General features: G+C 37.4%; 1 protein-coding gene across 1 annotated transcript; it reads right to left on the bottom strand.

Annotated features, from left to right (window-relative positions):
• Positions 1 to 18539: 18539 nt before the first annotated feature.
• On the bottom strand, positions 18540 to 19707 carry LOC138887090 (uncharacterized). Its single transcript, XM_070168805.1, has 2 exons — positions 19666 to 19707; positions 18540 to 19196 (listed from the first exon to the last, which is right to left on the bottom strand). Exons 1-2 carry the CDS (start codon positions 19705 to 19707, stop codon positions 18540 to 18542), a joined length of 699 nt encoding a protein of 232 aa, XP_070024906.1.
• Positions 19708 to 21611: the final 1904 nt, after the last annotated feature.

Below are 21611 nucleotides of genomic sequence, written 5' to 3'. Positions count from 1 at the left end.
GTGGCCCCGTCCAAATTTTGAGGTCGGAGAGGATTATTTTATGACACTTTACACACTTGTCCGTCTTTTATGAAAATAGCCTTTCGACAACTGAAAGATACTCTGAGGCTATTTCGGCAAGAACGGTTTAAGACGCGGCCGAAGCTGGCTCGGCTTATTTTGACCAAAAATCTAAACGGTATTCACCTGACCGTTGACTCTTTGTTTTTTTTTTCAAATTACAATAAAACCAGGTGTTGCAACACGCCCTTCAGCGCCTCGGGGACGAAGATTTTTTAAGGCTGTGTGGGTCAATGGACCAAATTTTTTAAAAAATGACCCAAAGGTGGCTGTTTATACAAAGTCAGCCTTCCAGCGTCCCTTTCGGGAACATTCGACTATGTCTTGATAAAACAGCGTCACCCGACTTCTTTATGACAAAATTAAAATTAGACATATTTTTTTTTTTAGCAAAAGGGGAGGCTGGACACTGCCCGACTTATTTATGACAAAATTAAAATTTTGACATGTTTTTTATTTATTTATTGGTTTTTGGCTATTTTAGCAAAAAAAGGGGGGTTGGACCCGATGAGGGTTGCCTACGTATCTCACATCCGGTGAGAATCAAACCAGCGTAGTTCGGGCAGGTCATGAATAAAGTAAATAAACTGATTTTAAATTATGATTATTTTTTTTTTATTTTTTTTTATTTTTTTTTGTAAAAGAACTGCTTTAAAAGAAGAAAGGAAGTATTTTTATATTTTTTTTTGGATTTTTGATTGATTTTCTTTTTTGAAAGAAAGACTTCTAAGAATTCCTTTTCTTTTGATTTGAACTTTGAGAATTTCAAAAGTAAAAGGAAGATATTTTTTTTTGTTTTTTTCTTATTCTAAAGAAGAAAGAAAATATTTTTTTGGAATTTTACCTCTAATAAAAGAAATGCTTTCTAAATTTTTTTTGAATTTTGAATTTTCTTTTCAATTTTTAAAGAAGAAGGAAAATATTTTCGGATTTTAATAATTTTATTATATATATTTTTTTTAATAATTAAAAAGACTTTCTAAAGAAGTCAATAATGGAAAATATTTTTGGATTTTTTGTTTTGAAAATTGGGAGTCTAAACAAAACTTTTCTAGACTTTTTTGGCAGGACAAATATTTTTGCAACAAATAAAGATATATATACATTTTTTGAAAATAAAGAAAAACTTTTTGGATTTTTTTTATATAACAAACTTAATAAGATATATATATATATTTGCAGCAAATAATAAAACCACTTTCAATGCCCGACTCTTTTTATTTTATTATTTTGAATTTTTCAGAAATGAATAAAAAAAAACTATTTTAAAAGTAAGAATCTTTTTCATTGTCATTTTCAGGGGAAGACAAACTATTTTCCTTTATATATATATATATATATATATATATATATATATATATATATATATATTTTATTTTTTTATTTTTTTGAAAAATAAGACAGAACAACGATTTTTTTTTCTTTCTATTTTTTCTTTGGTTTTAATAAAACAAACTAATAAAATATTTTTTTTTTCATTTTCTCAAAATTTCGACAGAGTTTTGACAGTATTTGGGCATTGATTTTTTTTTTTCTTTCAAAAAATAAACAGTCAATTCCCTAACCGCTATTTCTTTTTTTTTTTCAATTTTAAAATATTATTCATGATATTCAAAAGTCAGTCAACACACAAATCCGGATCAAATAAATGCGCAAGTAGCAGCAAGTAAGATGCATCAGGATGGTCATTTTTTTTGGTACACCTGTCCTAGACAGACCCAACCCCTGTGTTGAGTCTCCAAAGTCAAATGCACGTGATGCAAACAATCGCTCCTACTAGGGATCCGGCATGAAGCTGAGTTATTCTAAGTGAAAAAACCTGAGGCATATTGATCTAGCCCTGGCTTACCCAAACGGACAGTTTGAGCCGAAGCGGGGGCAACGTACCGGGAGCACGAAAGTCTACCCGGCCTAGTTACTTGTCCCAACTTCGTCTTATTTGGTATGACTTTAACAGAAAGGTGGGCCACGCGCACGTGTGCACCATAAATTTAGAAGACTCAGAAAGAAGGGGGTTTCGTAGCAGTTGTATATATTCATAATTCAAATAATATTAAAGCGGTAAAAGTGTCATTTAGCACATTGGGCATATATCATGTAAAAAAAATCAGATAATAAATAAAGCCAACTATAACAATTATTTTAAGCTCGAATTCTTGAACCCTGAACCAGTGGTTCTGGGTTTTGTCCCCAGCAGAGTCGCCAGAGCTGTCACACCTCCTTATTATTTATTTTTTTTCGAAATTTTTTATTATATAAAAAAAAGACTTAAGTTCGAAATTGTGCTAAAAATAAAATTAAGAACGTTCGTCGCTCTTGTATAATTAAATATTGAACCGCACATCTCGAGTTATATGAAATTAATATTGATATTCTCCGAAGAGCCCCCTTTTTATTAAATGTTCGTTCGAAGTTGCGCGAACGCATAATCCGAATTGCTTTTAGAAATATAATCAGGTTACGCGAACGCATCCCTAATCACGCAAAAGATTCTTAATAGTAGTATAGATTTTCCATAAATGTTTATTGCATCCATCTATTTTTAAATGTAAGAATCGTGGAGAATTACCGATTGGGATGCCACCAAATTTCTTGACAAAGAATTCAAAATTTATTAGGCGTTGCTACAAGTCTTATTTTACGCGTATGAATTATATACCTCAAAACTATTCAAATTTTAAAGAATTAATGATATGAAAAAGAAACAAACAACATGTAACTAAAAATACTGCCATTTTTATCGTGGATACAACATTAACATATCCAAAAATTGAATCGCATATAAAACTGGAAAAAGAATTAATTTGATAAACAAATTAATAGTTTCTGAAGAATTTTTATTGTTACATTTAATGCGAATTCTATTTCTACATATCCTTGACATAAAATATTGCAATTCGTGCTTGTAAATCCCATATCCTTCTCATATACTTGTTTTTAGTACAAAGTTATAATTGTTTGGTTAATTTGTTTACAAAGATTGAGTTTGAGATAAATAAACCAATTCTTATTTTCTGCCTATGCGACTATTTGCAAACACTTAACTCTATATTTTGTAAAAAAAAATCATTGACATTATTTCATATATTAAAAGAAATGAGTTGATCGCGTTCCTAAAATAACTAAGCCATTAGTTATTAAGAAAGAGAACTAATCTACTAATTGATTTAATACTATATTAACCAACTAAAACAAAACTGAAATTTAAACTAATAAAATTTAAATGAGTAGAAGACATCCTTATAATTCCAAACTTCATTTACTTGCCATGTTGAAGCTCTTCACAACATGAGTTTAAAAGATATGTACCTGATATTGGAAGCAAAAGAAAATGAAGATGAAAATCAGCAACAGTAATAACAGTGCAATAGCAACAACTGCCCAGCAACAGTAACAACCCAATAACAGACCAGTGGAGTAGTAATCCCAAAAACAAAAGCTTTAAGCTTTAAATGTAACAACAACCATTAATACTAATTTCAAACAAAGAAAGAAAGCAATATATTTTTTAGCTTTTATTTTTATTTTGAAAGCTTAAATATTTTTCGGAATTTTTCTCTCTTCTATTCTCTGTCCGTTTTTTTTCTCTCTATCTGTATTCTTGTTCTTCCTCATTTGTCTTCAAGACTTCACATATATAACACATCCCATAAACCTTTTAATTAATTAAAATCAATACTTTTTCTCTACCCAACCCATTATCTTTCCACTCATCCCCATTACATTAAATAAACATATCACACCACCCCATTATATTTTGTCCCCCATGCTTTATTTAAAATAATGCAAGATTCCCCTTTAATTTAAATCTTGTCCCCCCTTTATATTAAATAATCATATCACAACCCACCCCATTTCATTTTGTCCCCCATGCTTCAAATAAACAATTTCAAAATGTACAATTCCTAAACTACCCCCTCCGACCTTATTGAAATTACCAAACTACCCCTGAACGTACTACAAATTTACCAAACTACCCATCAGCTATAACACATCAATTAATCAAACTTAACCAAAATATAGACAATATGATCAATTTTCTAACAATGTTCAAACAACAATATGAACATGGATGAGCATCATAACAACAATATCACATGAACACGATTTTAACAACATTTCAACAATAAATCACATGAACATGAATTGAACAACAAAGAACAACTAAAATTTGTTTGAACAATATTTTAGCAACAAACAATCCTATTTTCGGATTCAACAACAACAACAAACAAAGTATGAAGATTTCTAAACTTCAATCATATTGAACTTAAAATCAATTCTAACAACATTACAACCAACAATTCAAGAACAATCAAACAAAGTACGAACATGAATTGAATCTATTTTGAACAAAAAACATGATGGATTTAAACGATTAAACCAACATACAACTAAATTCTTTAGACAAATAACAAGATCGACGAAGAAACAATTATGAACTTAAACTTGAACTTAACAATATTAACAATTTCTAACAATACATAAACTCATGAAACAAATTGAAGAAATAGTTAATTAAATTTCAATTTGAATCTAACAAACATCATACTAACAAATATTCACTTAAACAATAATACAAACATGAAATGAATATGAAAACAACTAATTAAACTTCTATTTTGAAATCTGAAAATTAATTTAACAAACAACATGAACATGAACAAAACCAAAAAAATCAAATATCTAACCATAGACATGAACAAAGCAAACATTCGCCGATTTTAGATTTGAAAAATATCAAAACAAAATAACGGACGAAATAAAATTTAAAAACTACTAACCGGATTGAAACGACAAACAACGACCAAACAAACAACGAATCTTGACGAGCCTCAACCAAAGCTCGAACCAACGATGACTAACACGAGCAGACGACGACGAACATGAACCTACGAAGCAACCGAAGCAACAACAACAAACAAGGTTTCAAAACAGACCCATATGGAAGGTCGACGAACAGCAAAGACGTGGCAGCTGGGGGGCTTCGAACTGGACGATGAACTTGGCCATGGAAGCAGCGGAGACGCGACAGAAGGCGATGGACAGTGATGAACGGAGGCAGCTGGAGCTTCGACGAGCAGCAGGAGCTTCGACGAGCAGCAGGAGCTTCGACGAGCAGCAGTAGGAGAAGGCTGAAGCAGAAGCAGCGAGGAGCAAAAATGGCTGCGTCAATGGCGGATGCGGGCAGCAGCTGCGACGGAGAAGCAGCAGCGTGGTCTTCTTGGTCGACGACGAAACAGTGGCGACAGGGAAGATGAAAGAAAATATAGCAGCAGCATGAAGTGAGGAAGAAGCAGCAGCAACGTGGGTTACACCATAACGAAGACGATGAAGCAAAGGCAACGATGGTTAGAGCTTCGACGAAGATGATGAAGCCAAAACAACGATGGTGTTATGGTGGAGTTGGGGACGGCATGGTCGCAACTGGGGACGACAGGAAAAGCTATGGGAGGCAGCCATGGATGGGTGTGAGGAAAGCTTGGAGAAGAAGAAGCAAAGGGAGGGGGGCGGATGTGTTTTTTAGGTTTTTAGGGTTTTTGGTTTTTTCTTTTGTTTTGTTTTGTTTTTGTTTTGTAAAAATGAAAAAATAAAAATGAAGAGGGGAAGTTGGGGTATGGACTGGGTCGACCCAGTTCGAAATGGACTGGGTCGTAGGGAAGATTGGGCCATTTTTTGGGCCTATGGCTTGAAATTGAAGAAGAGGCCTAATTCCGACTTTCTTTATATTTTCGCTCTCTTTTCTTCTTTTATTTTTTCTAAAACTAAATTATAAAAATACTTAAACTATTATTAAGAACTAAATTAAGTTATAAAAGCGCAAATTAACTCCCAATAACAATTAACACACAATTAAGTATTAATTAAGCATAAAATTGTATATTTGGACATTAAATGCTAAAAATGCAAACGATGCCTATTTTTGTAATTTTTAATTTTTGTAAAACAAATTTAATTACTAACAATTGTAGAATTAAATCCTATATGCAAAATGCGACATATTTTTGTATTTTTTATTAATTTAGCAAATAAACATGCACAAATAAATACAAATAATTATTCAAAATATCACAAAATATCACAAAATTGCACACCAAGAAAAATTACTTTATTTTTGAATTTTTTGGGAGTAATTCTCATATTGGGCAAAAATCACGTGCTTACACTTGCGATTTCGTAGTTTCCGACCCGGAGGTCATATGGCCTTGAGTTTTCGACGCCAGTCTTCGAGTGTTCGGAACATTTTTGGTTCTAGAGCTGTTTTGTGATCTTGTTGTTGCCTCATTGGGGGCTTACGAGTTTGAAGCTCCGACCTTGGGGTCATATGTTTCGATTTTTTTATGCGAGTCCCCGAGTATTTGGGACGTTTTTTGGCTCTAGGGCCGTTTTATGCAAAAAATATCAAGCTTCCTTGAAACACAAAATGCTTTTGGGAAGTATTTTTTGATTACTTGGTACAAGTATACATGCCTTTGCTGTTAAGGACTCGGTTGTTCTATGCTGACATGGTTCATTCGATCGTTTGGCCCGATACATTATTTTCCTATCGAGACCCTACTTAGTGTGTCTTCGCTTCTCCGAATAGGTGACCTTCCAGGGGGGATGCCCCCCAGTGTTGGAGGTTGATTGCAAAATAAACCTTAAATACTTTTTGGGTCTTCCTTAGGTAGTATATAGATTTTTTCTCGTTAAAAACCTTGCCGGTAAAACCCTTCTTGCGCTAAAAGCCAGGTCGAAGGAAAAAAGTGCAACTCATGCTTTTGAAACCTAAGGCCTTTGAGTTGGGAAACACTTCGGCCGTTTTGATCGGGTACCTATATTCAGGTTAGTATAAAATGTAACTAAAAAGGGGGGATGGCCATACCTTAGTATTGACGGCGCTACGGATCTCAATATGATTCAAGATTGATATGAGGAATTGGTACGGTCCTTTGTTTTGTTTAGTCGGGCTTAGCCGAAGACGTACTTTATTATCACTGTTTTGCTGTTTGATTACCCTTTGGCTCCTTCAAGGGTGGAAGTACTGGTGTCGGCGTCATATCGTGCACCGCGAACATTTCCCTTGCCGCATGTTGTTCCCCATAGATGGTTTTATTCACATCCTTTGTCGGGAATTTTATCATTTGATGGAGGGTGGATGGTACTGCTTTCATGAAGTGTATCCATGGCCTTCCAAGAAAGGCATTGTACCTCATATCTACTTCGATTACATGGAATTGGCATTTTGGGTTGTGCCGGCCACGTTGACTGGGAGGGTGATTTCCTCTTTTATTGTTTTGCTCGCCATGTTGAATCCGTTGAGGACTCGAGAGGTGAGCATGATTTGGTCAAGCAGTCCGAGCTGCTCTACCACCCTCGACCTGATAATGTTGGCCGAGCTACCTAGATTCACAAGTACACATTTAATTTGAAATGTATTTACAAGGAAAGAGATTACTAGTGCGTCATTGTGAGGCTGAGGCAAGGTCTCGATGTCCTCATCGTTAAATTTGAGAGCATCCTCGGGTATGTAACCCCGAGTTCGTGTTTCTCTATGATGGATATTTTTGTTCTTCTCATCATGGGCTCCTGTGCGGCATCGATGCCTCCCAAGATCAAGTGGATGACATGTTGTGGCTCATTTCTTTCGTTCTTCTTAGTCGCCTCTCTTTTCGAGAACTGACTTTTGTCCCGGTCGCTGAGAAATTCTCGGAGGTGACCTTTATTAAGTAGTCAGGCTACTTCTTCTCGGAGCTGGTGGCAATACTCTGTCCTCTGGCCATTCGTGTTGTCAAATTCACACACTAAGTTATGATTTCTTTACAAAGGATCTAATTGCACAGGCCTGGGCCACCTGGCGTCTGTGATTTAACTGATGGCGAACACGGTGTCTGATACGTTGATGTTGACGTTGTATTCCGGCAAGCAAGGTGCCTCTGTTGGCATTGTGTGCCTATCAAATCCAGCTCTATTGACGAGTCCCCGAGGATTCTGGCCTCGGTCCATCCTTTTATCATTGCGGGGTATGTTGTGCCTCGAGGCGTTTCTCCTATCTTCGATGTATGGCTGGGACCTTTCTTTGTTTGGCTTTGGCTCCTTCGCCAGAAGCCTACTTGGGTATACTGAGCCTCAGGGGGATCCTAGTTGGTCGTCCTCGACCCTAATTTTCGATTGGTATCGGTTGTGAACGTCCGACCAAGTCATGGCGGGATATTTAACTAGATTCTATTTTAGTTACTTCGAAGCCACCGAGCTTCGTTCATTCAGACCTTAAGTGAAGGTCTGCACTGCCCAATCGTTACTGGTGGTAGTTCCATCGTTCCATTTGAAAGCGAGATACGAACTCTCGTAGCATCTCATTCTCCCTCTGCTTGATCTTGAAGACGTTGGATTTCCTTGTTGCTACTTTGATGGCACCGGCATGTGCCTTTATGAAAGAATCCACCAACATGGCAAATGAGTCTATAGAGTTAGGATCTAGGTTGTGATACCACATTATAGCCCCTTTCGAGAGTGTTTCCCGGAACTTCTTTAGCAAGACGGACTCGATCTCGTCGTCCTTTAGGTTATTGCCCTTCACTACGCAAGTGCAAGCAGTGACGTGCTTGTTGGGGTCCAAGGTTCCATTGTACTTCGGAAGCTCGGGCATTATGAACTTCTTCGGAATGGGTTTTGGGGTTGCTTCCTGCGGTAATGGCTTTTGCACAAACTTCTTCAAATCTACTCCTTTCAGAATCGGGGGTGTGCCAGGAATTTGATCGACCCTGGAATTATAGGTCTCTACCTTCTTGTCGTTGGATTCTATCTTTTTCTCGCCCGACTCGATCTTCTTTGTGAGGTCCTCGAGCATCTTTATGATGTCGGGGTCGGCTGTCGACCCGTTGTTACTTGATCTCTCTGGTACCTGCTTGGCCGGGGGAGTCGTCCTGGTGCTACTGTGCTGGAGTTTTCTGGTGACTTTGCAGCTGAGCAATAGCCAATTGTTGTGCCTGCAACATTTCAAAATAACGTGAAGGCTAACCTCCTGTTCTTCCCTAACTGGGGTTTCCTGAGCTTTTTGTTGGTCTCCTTGATGCACGCTCCTGTTAGTGTGGGAGCTTATATCGATGTGTTGGGCATCGCGTGAGACCGCGTGTATGGGAATTGGCTCTAGTGCATTCTCAGGGTTTCGTGGTGGTACACCAACACCTGGAACATCCACGCCATTCTCTCCATGGTTCTCAAGATTGTTGTTTACTAAGTCAGACATTTTGACCTGAAATCAAAGATCTTGGGCAAGAAAAAGTGTAAAAGATAACTTGCGTTATGTACTAAAACCAGCAAGAAAATAACCACTATTATTTTTAGCCCCACGGTGGGCGCCAAACTATTTACCGTGAAAATGGTAATAATAATTAAATTTGATTTTATGGTTCTAAAAATACGTGATCTATTTTTATGCTAGTTGTTTGGGCAATAGATGCTAGGTGAGATACTTGGAATCAAGATAAGAGCTTAAAAACAAGATATTAACCAAACCGAATCGCTGTCAATCGTGGCCTCGAGCTTGCTTATTCGGGGCCTCGGGGTCGAGTCCAATGTCCGCTGAGGGCGATCGATGGAGACTAACAGTTATAATAAAATCAATGACGGCTCTTTATGTCCAATAATAAGCAATAAATAGAACACAATGGATATGAACAATAAATGCAAGCAAAGATGTCGGGGGAATGTATTAGAGAGCAAAGAGAATGTTCTTGTGCATTTAGTATTGAGCAACAGGTGTTTACAAAATAACAAGGATAACCTTTATATTTGAGGGGGAATCCTAACATAGTACAAAAAGTATTAATTACAAAGATATGGAGATGGCACAGCTAGTTAATGCCTTGATTTGTTTTTTGGACTAGTCCACTAGACTTTGTCAGCCCTATTTATGCACCTTGGGAACTCCCCACTTTCTCTCCGTAACTGTTGGTCTGTATTGCTTCGAGGTCAAGCGTCGATGGCCCTCGAGGTATGAAGTTCGACCGTGGTCTCGAGCCTTCGAGACGTGCTGACGAGGCATCATAATGGCGAAAAATTGGACCCTCCGATTTTGCCATATACAAAGTGTTCTCTTGTTTCCTCTTGCATTCTGCATGGCACACATTGAGTATCTACAACAATCCTCCTTTTACTTAGTCTATCACTCGTCAGTAGCCTTCCATGTAGCATTAGCCGCATTGTGAATCTTGCTTTTGGTCTTGCTGCATTGTTGAACATTAAGCTCTTCCATTCCACTCGACTATAGTCACCAAGAAAATATAGGTAGACTTGTCTGATCATGCTTCTTTTTGTGTGGTTGTTCAAAGTGCCTGGCTTTCAGTATCTCTTTTGCCTCTATTATTTTCTTGACCATCCAACAAGCTTGTTGTGGTATTGGCATGTTAATGATATGCTGCCCTTTGATGTAATATGTGCATATCCATCAAACCCACAACTTGTCCTACTTGTGTTCTAAGTCCCAACAGGTCTTTGTTATTGCTGCTTTGTTCCGGATTTCAGGTTGGTGAGGTTAAGTGTGATGACCCAAAAGGTCTTCTTATGTTTTAGGATGTGATTCCATATTTTGAGGCTTCCAAAACCTCATTTGTATTCCTTCTCATTTACGTGCGTAGTCCGGGCGGATTTCTAGAAAGCCTTTATATGGAAATTTGAGAAAACAGTAATAATTTTGCCCTAAAGAGTTGATTTTAGTTGACTTCGGTCAACGTTTTGAGTAAACGGACCCGGACCCGTATTTTGACGGTCCCGACGGATCGTTGAAAAATATGGGATCTGGGTGTATGTCCGGAATTGAATTCCGAGGTCCCAAGCCCGAGAAAAGAATTTTTGTTAAAAATTGTAAGTCTGAAAGTCTAATGTTTAAAGAATTTGATTAACGTTTGATCTTGTTGGTATCAGGTCCGTATTTTAGTTTCAAAGCTCGGTACAAGTTTAAAATAATATTTAAGTCATGTATGTGAAATTTGGTGAAAATTAGAGTTGATTTGACGTGATTCGGGCATCCGGTTGAGAAAAGAGGAATTTCAAAGTGTTCTTAAGAATTTCATGTGATTTAGTATTAAATTCGTAGTTCTAGATGTTATTTTTGCGATTTGATCATGCGAACAAGTTTGTACAGTGTTTTAAGACTTTTGTGTATGTTTGGTTTGGAGCCCCGAGGGCTCAGGTTAAGTTTCGGATAGGCTACAGAGTGAATTGAAACTTAGAAAAATTACTGGTGTTCTTGAACTGTGTTGTAGGCCTCAGACCTCGCTAATGCGAGGTCGAACTTTGCATTTGTGACTACTGTTAAGGTTGCATTTGCGAGCTTCTCAACGAAAATGGGAAGAGAAACTAGGCCAATCTATGTTCGCAAATGTGAACAACCTTTCGTATTTTCGAAGTTGATCTGGGGAAGGGACTCTTCGCATTTGCGAAGAAGGTGGTTGCAATTGCGATCCCAGCTCCGCATTTGCGACAAAAGAATAAATGCGATAGGTTCGCATTTGCGAGCTTCGCAATAGGTCGCAAATGCGACATCTACAACTGTGTAAAAGGGACTTAGACGGGTTTTTTCATTCATTCTCCCATTTTTCAAAACCTAGAACATAAGAGGCGATTTACCATAGACTTTTTGTTCCCCAAATCATAAGTAAGTGATTCTTAACTAGTTTCTTTCAATCTTTTACTTCTTTTTACAAGATTTCATCCTAGAATCTAGGTTTTTTCATGGAGGAATTCGGGATTTTTGGGGAGAACTTAGGAATTTAAAAATTTGGGAATTTAGACCTCAAATTGAGGTCAAATTCCAAAACCAATTGTATATTCGGGCTTTGGGGTGAATGGGTAATCAGGTTTTGGTCTAAATTTCGGGGTTTGACCAAGCGGGCCCAAGGTCGATTTTTGACTTTTGGGAAAAATGTTGGGAAACTTATAATTATGTATTGGAATTGATATCTTTAGCGATAATTGATGTTGTTAAGTTAATTATGACTAGATACGAGTGATTTAGAGGTAAAAACTAGAGGTAAAGCGGTAATTGAGCGTTGAGTTGGCCGTTGGATCGAGGTAAATGTTGTGTCTAACGTTGACTTGAGGGATTAGGGATTCCCGACTTAATTGCTATGTGAAAATCCATGTGCGTGGCGTATAGGTGAGGTGACGAGTACCTATGCGCCGCCAAATTATCTATTTATCATGTTTCTTTCCCCGTTCTTAATATATTGTCTTCCTATCTTAACTGCTACATGCTTATTAGTGTTTCCATGTTTAATTGCTTCTTGTTAAATGTTGTTTTCTTTATTGAAGGTATTAACTATTCCGTAGTTTTATTATATTTCATTATTGGTTTAAGTTGGTTTATCGGTGTTTCATGGTATATCTTGGTTGGTCTTGCTGTGTAGTATTAATTGAGTGAAGCTTCATAACTATGTAGCCTTCTGTTTGCTTTGGTTTGATGCTTAAATATTGTGGAGGGTTCTTAACTAAATTGTGAAATTCATGTTCTTATTGTGTGTTTGGTATTGATATGGTGGGATCGAGTTGCATGCCGCAACAGGAGGAATAAGGGTGATATATTGAGGAGGAATAAGGGTGAATTACTATTGTCTGGTAGGATTAGGTTGCACGGCGCAACAGGAGTAATAAGGGTGGTATGTTGAGGAGAAATAAGGGTAAACTACCATTGTACGTGTCACTCCCCAACCTCGGGAGGCGCAACCGACGCTCAATCGAGTGAACCCAACTGAGCAAGCTTTTTGGACACCTTCTACCCAACTCATTGTGATCAAGAAACCATGCTTTCATTTAAATTAGACACTAGGAAAGATCGTACATGAAACATTGCTAGTTCATTTTATATTACAATCCTTACACCATAGTTAAGTTTCCAGAATTTCACACAGTTACAATTTAGAGGAAACAAGAGTTTAGAATTACAATATAGTCTAGTGACCCCTCCAATGCCGTATATAACCCACACAAGCGTCTACGGAGTCTCTAAGGATACAAAAGATAGTTATGATAATGCCGGCAACAAGGCCCCTGCTATACCTCAAAAGTGGTAATTTATAACAAAAGATGTACAACATAACCCCCGAACACCAAGATTTCTGAGAGGGGGATGCTCTACTACCTGCGATCGGCACTGTCTGCTATGGAACCACCTACATCCATTCAAAAGATGTAGCGCCCCCGACAAAAGGGACGTTAGTACCATGGAATAGTATTAATATGTATAACTAAACACCATTTTATTAGAAAGAACAACGATACAAGAACAAGAAATCATAAAAACTAACACGAGCTTTAAACAATCACCACATCATCAAGTAAAGGAATCACATAGCTTTCACATAATTTCCATAGTTTTAGGTTGGGACATTTTATACCGTTGCATCATCATTCACAATACCACCGCTTTCTTGCACGGAGTCCAATCACGACTCGATCGGCTAGGTTTCCTCATTTGAGGCATGTACCTTAGTCACAATTTCATTCTCACTTTCTGGTTTCAATATCAACACAATTCCACCATGTGTGTGGCATGGCGTCTGATCATGACCCGATCGGCTAGGACGTCTTACCAAGACGTTTTTTCCCTTTTTCCATCAGTCATCTCATTTCAATCTTTATTTCACATATATCATATCATCGGCACTTGGGGACACAATTATCACATCATACTTGGCACTAGGCCACATTTCATAACTCACATTTCACATCACTTTCACTTTCAACATTAACCTTGCAATTTAAGATAATGGGCACATATAAGAGAAATTCAAAATGTAAGCATAGAGAGGAATTCACATGATTCAACATAATAATCACAATTTAAACTTGACTTGAAATCTAGGCATTTTAGCGCATAGCTCACATTCTTCACATATCCTCAATTTACCAAGAATAGCATATTGAACACATTGAGACACACCTTTCACATATATTCTTGCAACACCAATTTCTTTGAAATAACAAGTACTACATCAATCAAATTTCAGACTTATAATATTTTCATGGATACCACGGGAGCTCAATTTCTAAGAAGAGGGGGTTTTAGCCATACATACCTCAATAGAGCTTTTCTTAAATTCTTACAATAATTTTGGAACTCCTAGCAACTTTGATCTATTTTATGAGAATTACAAGTTGAACCAAGAATTAGAGGGATAATCAAGATTTTAACTCATTTGGGAACATTATCAAGCACTAAGTGTGCATTAAGATTTTTAAGACCTTTTTGTGAGAGATTCTATCATCCTACACCCCATTGTTACATTTTTAGCTCATAGTCTCCCCATACCCTTTTTATCATACATGCATGCAAGCAAATTCATCCTTATACCCATGTACCCACTTGTTAACTGCTTATTCTAGTAAGAATTTCAAAATCAAAGATAAGGGTGCAAGTTCTTACCTCTTAGGATGAATGCCTAGCAACTTTACTTGATAATCTTTAAGGGTTTGGGCAAGGATTGAGTGGTGACTAGGTGAGGATCACACTCTCCCTCTAGAACAATTTCTCTCACTCTAAATGTAGTGGTAAATAGCATAAGAGAGTCTAATGGGGTGTTTTTAACGGAATGGGATCGGGTTTTAAAAGTCGCAAAATAGGAGCCCCGACTCAATCTGCGGTCGCATATGTGATTGCATAACTGACATGCGGCCCGCAAAAGGGACCGCAAAAGTGGCCTTCAAGATTGAACATACTGCCCGGGTATGAAACCCACATGCGGTCCGCATACCTGTTCTGCGGTTGCATAATGCACCGCAGAACGACCCTTCGCAAAAATTCCAAGGAGGTCATGCGACGACTATGAGGCCCGCATATCGATTATGCGATCGCATAATTGGCTGAACAGTTGACCTCAAAATTAGCCAACACTCTGACTCACTCTGCGACCGATATACGGCCCACATTGCTGTTATGCGGTCGCATAATGGGCTGCAGAAACGCGCCCTTCTGAAAAATATTTTTCCTTAACTTTTTAATGCACAGATCAATTAAAAAGGTCTGAACCATGGTGAGCTTTATAAATTTCTAACACATATTCTTAATTTGGCACTACGAGATTTCGGGTTTTTGAGTAAAAATTTTACGGGGCCTTACAGTACGGTGGGATCGGGTTGCACGTCACAACATGATGAATAATGGTGGATTGAAATGGAGTAATAAGGGTGAATATTCATATTGATATTGATTATATGGTGGGATCGGGATGCGCGCCGCATCTGTTTATGTGTTTATGTACCTTTCTTCTACTGTGCAAGTTATAATGTATTTTGGCTTTACATTTAAGGATTGGTTATAGGTGGTTACTAATGAGATATTGGAGTTCTGTATTCTTTCCTTGTAAGTTACTATTTATTTGTTCCGTTCTTATTTCTGTTTTATTATGCATTGTATCCAGGTTATATCATAACTGCCCTACCGCAGCCTCGTCACTACTTCGTCGAGGTTAGGCTAGGTACTTACTAGTACGTGGGGCCGGTTGTACTGATACTACGCTCTGCACTTTCTATGCAAATTTTGGAGCTGGTAGTGGCTGATCGAGACCCAAGGTAGTCCTACTGGCGTCCCCTCCTATGTTTCTACACTCCTATTCCTTTTTTTTTTCAAAATAGATGTAATTTCTTTCAGACTAATATTTGTAGATATTCATAGTATGTTCGCAGATTGTGACACCGGATTTTGGGTAGTAACAATTATGGTATTGCTAATAGTATATAGTTAACAGGTTACTTACGTATTTCTGCATTTATCTCAACTTGATTTAATTTTGTTAATTTTGATCTATGAAATTTGAAGGAAAAAGGTGAATAAGACTCTAACATTGGTTTGCATAGCAAGTGGAATATTAGGCGCCATTATGATCCCGAGGGTAAAAAATCCATGTCGTAACATTAAGGTCATCCCTAGCTTTGGCTAAGCAGACTTTATCTCATGCAACAAATGCTTTCTTTGTAATTTCATTGACCCCCGACCATATGTAGGATCTTCATAATCCCTCAATAAGCTTGATCACTTTTGTAGGTATTACAAATAATTGAGCCCAGAAAGCTTGTATATCAAACAAAACACTCTATACTAATTGAGTGCTCCCAGCATAAGACAAAGTTTTAGCAGTCCAAGAAGTAATTTTGGCAGTCATTTTATCGATGAGAGGGTGCCACTGATGAATAATAAGCTTCTTGGTAGACAGAGGTACACCAAGATATTTGAAGGGCAATTCACCAGCAGAAAGGCCCAAAAACTGCAGTATGTGATGCCTATGATCTAAGGCAACCCCTCCAAAGTAGGTTTCACTATTATTTAGGTTTGCTTGTAGCCCAGAAACTTGAGTGAATTGGTAAAACTTCTGTTAAATTTCTTGAATTGATTTCAGATCCCCTCTAGCAAATAGCAGCAAATCATCAGCAAAATTTAGGTGTGTGATCCCTAGTTTAGCACATCAAGGGAGGTATTTGAACTCTTTTTCCATCTTGAGACTAGCTAGATTCCTACTCAAATTTCCATTGCTATAGAAAACAGAAAGAGTGACATTGGGTCACCTTGCCTTAGTCCTTTGGCAGCATTGAAGGGTTTTGTTGGCTCTCCATTAACTATGATGGAGTAGTTGATTGTCTGTATGCACTCCATTACCCAATAGATGAATAACTAAGGGAATCCCAATTCTTCCATAACTTGCTTTAAATAAGGCCATTCCATAGAGTCATAGGCGTTTTGCAAGTCAATCTTGATCATACATCGAGGAGAGATGTTCTTTCTAGAATAAGCCTTCACCAACTCATGTGCTAAAATTATATTATCAGCAATCCTCTTCTTAGGTATAAAACCTGCCTGGGCTTTATTGATAACTGTGTTGCTAATTCCTTGTATTCTTGATGCAAGGATCTTGGAAATCATTTTGTATAGTACAATGCAACAGGCTATTGGACGGAATTTCTTAACAGTTTTTGGCTTGCTAGTCTTAGGAACCAATGTAATAGCAGTGCAATTAATAGCTCTGTATAGTTTTCTAGTAGTAAAGAACTCCAGGATAGCTTCAATTATCTCTTCCTTGATAACTGGTCAAGCCTTCGTGTAGAAACATGTATTATACCCATCAACACCAGGTGCTTTATCTTCTCCAATGGAGCATAGCCCTTCATAAATATCTTCTTCAGTCACATCTTTACATAGTGAAATTTGTTGCTGTGTAAGTTTTGGTCCTTTTTGCATCACCAATTTATCAATAGCAGGGAGTGAATGTGAAGCAGATCCCATCAATGTCTCTTAGAAAGCCACAATCTCCACTTTGATACTTTCAGAATAATTTAGCATGTTTCCAGTGATAGAAGTAAGTTCCAGGATTTGCTTTCTCTAATTCCTTTCCTTCATAACAGCTGTAAAGTATTTTGTATTAAAATCTCCTAGCTTTATCTATCTTGCTATAGCTTTTTGTTTCAAGGATCCCTCTTCAATCAAGTCCCACTTCTCCAGGTTTGTATTAGTCCTTTCTCTTCAATCAGTAGTTGATCAGAGCAATTAGTAGTTATTCTCCTTTGGATCCTATCAAGATCAATTATGGCATTCCCAATCTTTTGTTTTATGAATTTGAACTCTTCAACATTTAGTTTTGTAAGCACTGCCTAAGTGTTTTAGGTTTCAACCAAATATTCTGTATGTTCTTACTGTGAATTCTCTATTTCCATACTTGCTGAACACTGCTTAAGAAGCTCTCATGCTCAGCCTACACATTAAAGAATTTGAAAGAAGTTTTCTTGTTTACTTGGCTAACAGTTAAACTTAGGCTCATAGGAGCATGGTCAAAGACGAAAGGCACAACATATACAGTAGCTACATGCCCAATTGCATCATTCACTCATAATTGCCAAACATTCTATTAATTCTACTCCATATTTTATCACTCCCATCTTGTTTATTAGACCACGTGTAATATTCACCCCTCCCATGCCAATTCACTAAGTCTCAAGTCTTGGATACACTTATTGAAGTCTTGAATTTCAGCAATGATGTAGTAGCTTGGATCCCAAATCAACCAAATTCTTCCATTTACTGCATCATTATAGTTATTAAGTATCTCTTAGCCAGGGGCAATGTGGAAGTTTACTCTTTTTTCTTTATGCTCTATCACTCTAGTTTCAATGATACCTGCAAGCTTGATGTTTTTGATCTTCAGATAGTTCTTAAGTTCTTTCCTGTTGTACCACTTATTGATACCCCTGACATTCCACACTAACCATGTCATTGGTTGGATTTAGTGTCCTCACCTCTGTCATGAGGTAGGGAGGAACTTCCACTGGTACCAACTACTGTATTTTTTGGAGCCACTCCTGCTAGTGATAGGTGTTAACATAGGAAAATTTTCTAGGCTCAAATATGGGCTAGCTTGCTTTTTGCCTTTGTTCACTGTCCTTATTATTGTGTTCCCTGCAACCATTTCAAGTTGGTTCTGAGTGTGCTCCTGGATCTCCACTGGTAAGCAAGGTTAGGTGTTCTCTTGTATTGCATCATGTTGGCTCTGACTTTTTCTGTTTTCACCTTCCTTCATCACATCTTCTTTGTGCTCAACTGCAGGTATCACAGGTCCCTTAGTTCTCCATTCATAAGTGATTTTTTTGGCTTCTCTTCTTCTTTTTGATTGTTCTCCCTGCTGCTCTCTTAGTCCTTGTTGATTGTGACAAACATGTCCAATGGCTTGGCATTTGTCACAATAGCTTGGCTTCCATTCATTTACCAATTTTTGCTGAAATTTTCTGCCTCTAAGATCCCAAACAGTGATATCTGTAGGCAAAGTTCTTGTATCATTGACTTCAATCAGCATCCTTGCATAGGAGATCCTTGTTTGTTTGGTGGTGCACTCATGAGCAAATAGAGGCTTCCCAATCGCACTTGAAATTTTGCTTAAAGCTTCACTACCCCAGCAACTCATGGGTAGTTTAGGGAAAATTACCCATGGACGTATTTTAGTAAGGAATTCTTTGCATAAATCAAAATCAGGTGTCCATGGCTTGAGAATTATTGGCCTATTCCTGATGGTATCAGGTCCAGCATAGAAGACTTTATGCATGTCTAATAGTGTCTGAAATTTAATCACATAATACCTATCATCATGGAGGAATAAGTCTGGTTCAGCAATATCAAGCTAATGTTGAGCAATATAACGTTTCGTAGCGTTATATTCAGGGTTATCTCCAATGATGTAGGCTATTAACGCATCATTCCATTTCTCATCTACCTCTTCCACATCTTAAAGATATAATTTCACCACTATTTGGCCATCCACAATCTCAGGTGGAATGTATCTGAGTGTAATTCCATGAGTGGCCATTAAATTTTGCTGAAATAATTTGGACCATGCTCATGGTTCTGTTTTGCGATTTGCAGGATTCATCTCTTTAGGATTCTCAGTCAAATTCTCAATCACTTTAGAGGCTACAGGGGGATCAATTTTTTCTACGCTTTGTTCCTTGGTCAATTCCCCTCTCTTTTGCACATCATTAGGGTTTAGGTATAGTTACTGTTTCATTGATTTTTTCCTCAACCCTAGAATTGACAATTTTCCCAGATTGCTCACTTAGTAATGGCGTACTAAGGGTCAATTTCATGCTTACCTCAGAATTGATCGAAGATGATGCTTCATCACTTCCACTCATCACTATCCCTTATTATTCTGGTGTCCTCAATTCTTCTGTTTGTGCTTGAATTACCTTCCCAGCTTTTGCACTGTTGCTAACTGAACTCCCAAATGTAAGAATCGATGGTTTTTTCGGCCTTCCTCGTCCTCGTCCTCGTCCTCGACCTCGCCGCTTTCCCATGGCGGACGCACCAGCGTATGTTTAGCTTACATGCGATGAGAGCATGAGAGAGAAGCTATTTGTCAGAAAAAGCTAATTACTAAGCCGTTGTTCGATTTCTTTTATTTATTATTTTTACTTTTAGGTGTGATATCTAAAATGGTAGAGGCGGATCTAGAATTCTATGAAGATGAGTGTATTATTAAGAGATAAATCTAGAATTTATAATTGGGGGGTTTCAACCTTTAAGTTCTTACCATGAATCCCTTAGTAGTTAGAAATTATAGGCTAAACTAAATTTTTTCTTACAATTTTAATGGTTTTTAACATTTATACCAGTACTCCTTACAAAACTACTAAGACCATTGAACTATGCTACATCATCTACTAATATTAGTTTTAATTTTATAAAATTTTGTGATGACACAGGGAAATCAAGGATTTCAATGTGTTATATTTTTGGATTTTAAATGAGTAAACCAAATAAAAAAGAAAAAAAGAAAAAAAATACTTAATTAAAATACAATATGGGACACTAGACATGCCTACAAATTGATAATTAAACCTCTAACTTCACTTATAAAGGTGCACCCAATAATCACTAGACCAAGCTTGGGTGCGTACAAATATATATTTAAGTAATTTTTAAGAAATATAATATTTTTATACATAGTATAGAAAGAGGAGCATGGGTTCACGTGCCCCATGCTCCAAAACATAGACACGCCTCTGTGAATGGTGAGTAGATTTTTCTTAATAATTAACTTAGATAGTCATCACCAAATCACTTAAACTAAAAATGACCGGAAAATATATAATTGATGTATAATTTGTGTATATGTATGTGTGTGTGTATGTGTGTGTGTGTGTATATATATATATGTGTGTGTGTGTGTATGTATGTGTGTGTGTGTAAGATCTCTTTACTCTTCCTTTTAGTGGCCATTGAATAAATTCAGTCCATTGCCATCTTTTTCCCCCTTAGCTGTCACACCCCAAGCTCGGGGAGCGTGACTCGCTCAACCGAGTGAACCCGGTTGAGCAAGCCTATTAGACACATTCTACCCGACTCACTTACGATCAAGATAAGATATGATATCATCAGTTAGACAATAGGAGATCACACAAGTACATTACTAAGCTAATTCATTAGGTACCTTATTATAAGTTTTAAGGTACATACACCTTTTGAGCCTCTAAGTAGATACAAAAGAAAGTTCTACAAAAGTGTCGGCAACAGGGCCTTGGTTATACCTCAAAATATGATAAGAAGGTGAACATGAGATACAAAAGATATAGGACCTCGAAATAATATGGGGCTCACCAAGTCAGCTGGAAAGAGGGCGCGCCACTAGCTGCGATCAACACTGTCTGCTATGGAACCACCTACATCCATTTAAAGATGTAGCACCCCAGGTAAAAGGGACGTTAGTACTGTCGAATAGTACTAGTATGTAAAGCTAAACACCAATCTTAATAGAACGAACAATGAAACACAGGAAAAGCAGTCATGATGTACAATAAGAGCTTCAAACAAATACGAAAACATCAAGTAAGGATCACATAGTTTCCGACTCAATTTCCATCATATTAGGTTGATAATCTTAGTTCCATGTGCCACAATCCACAATACCACTATAATCCTACACAGAGTTCGATCTCGACCCGATCGGCTAGGTCATCTCATTTGAGACATCAACCATATCCATGATTTCAATCAATCAATCCAGAACAATTACCACCATGTGTGCGGCATGGTGTCC

This window comes from Nicotiana sylvestris, chromosome 3, assembly GCF_000393655.2.
Source record: "Nicotiana sylvestris chromosome 3, ASM39365v2, whole genome shotgun sequence".
NCBI lineage: Eukaryota > Viridiplantae > Streptophyta > Magnoliopsida > Solanales > Solanaceae > Nicotiana > Nicotiana sylvestris.
This window is presented reverse-complemented; position numbering and strand designations above follow the sequence as displayed.

Bases quoted from the DNA above. Each gene is read 5' to 3' on its own strand.
- LOC138887090 (XM_070168805.1), bottom strand. From the start codon at position 19,707: ATGAGTGGAAGTGATGAAGCATCATCTTCGATCAATTCTGAG. The intron at 19,197-19,665 runs GTAAGCATGAAA...GCTCAACATTAG, and splicing joins CATCTTCGATCAATTCTGAG to CTTGATATTGCTGAACCAGA.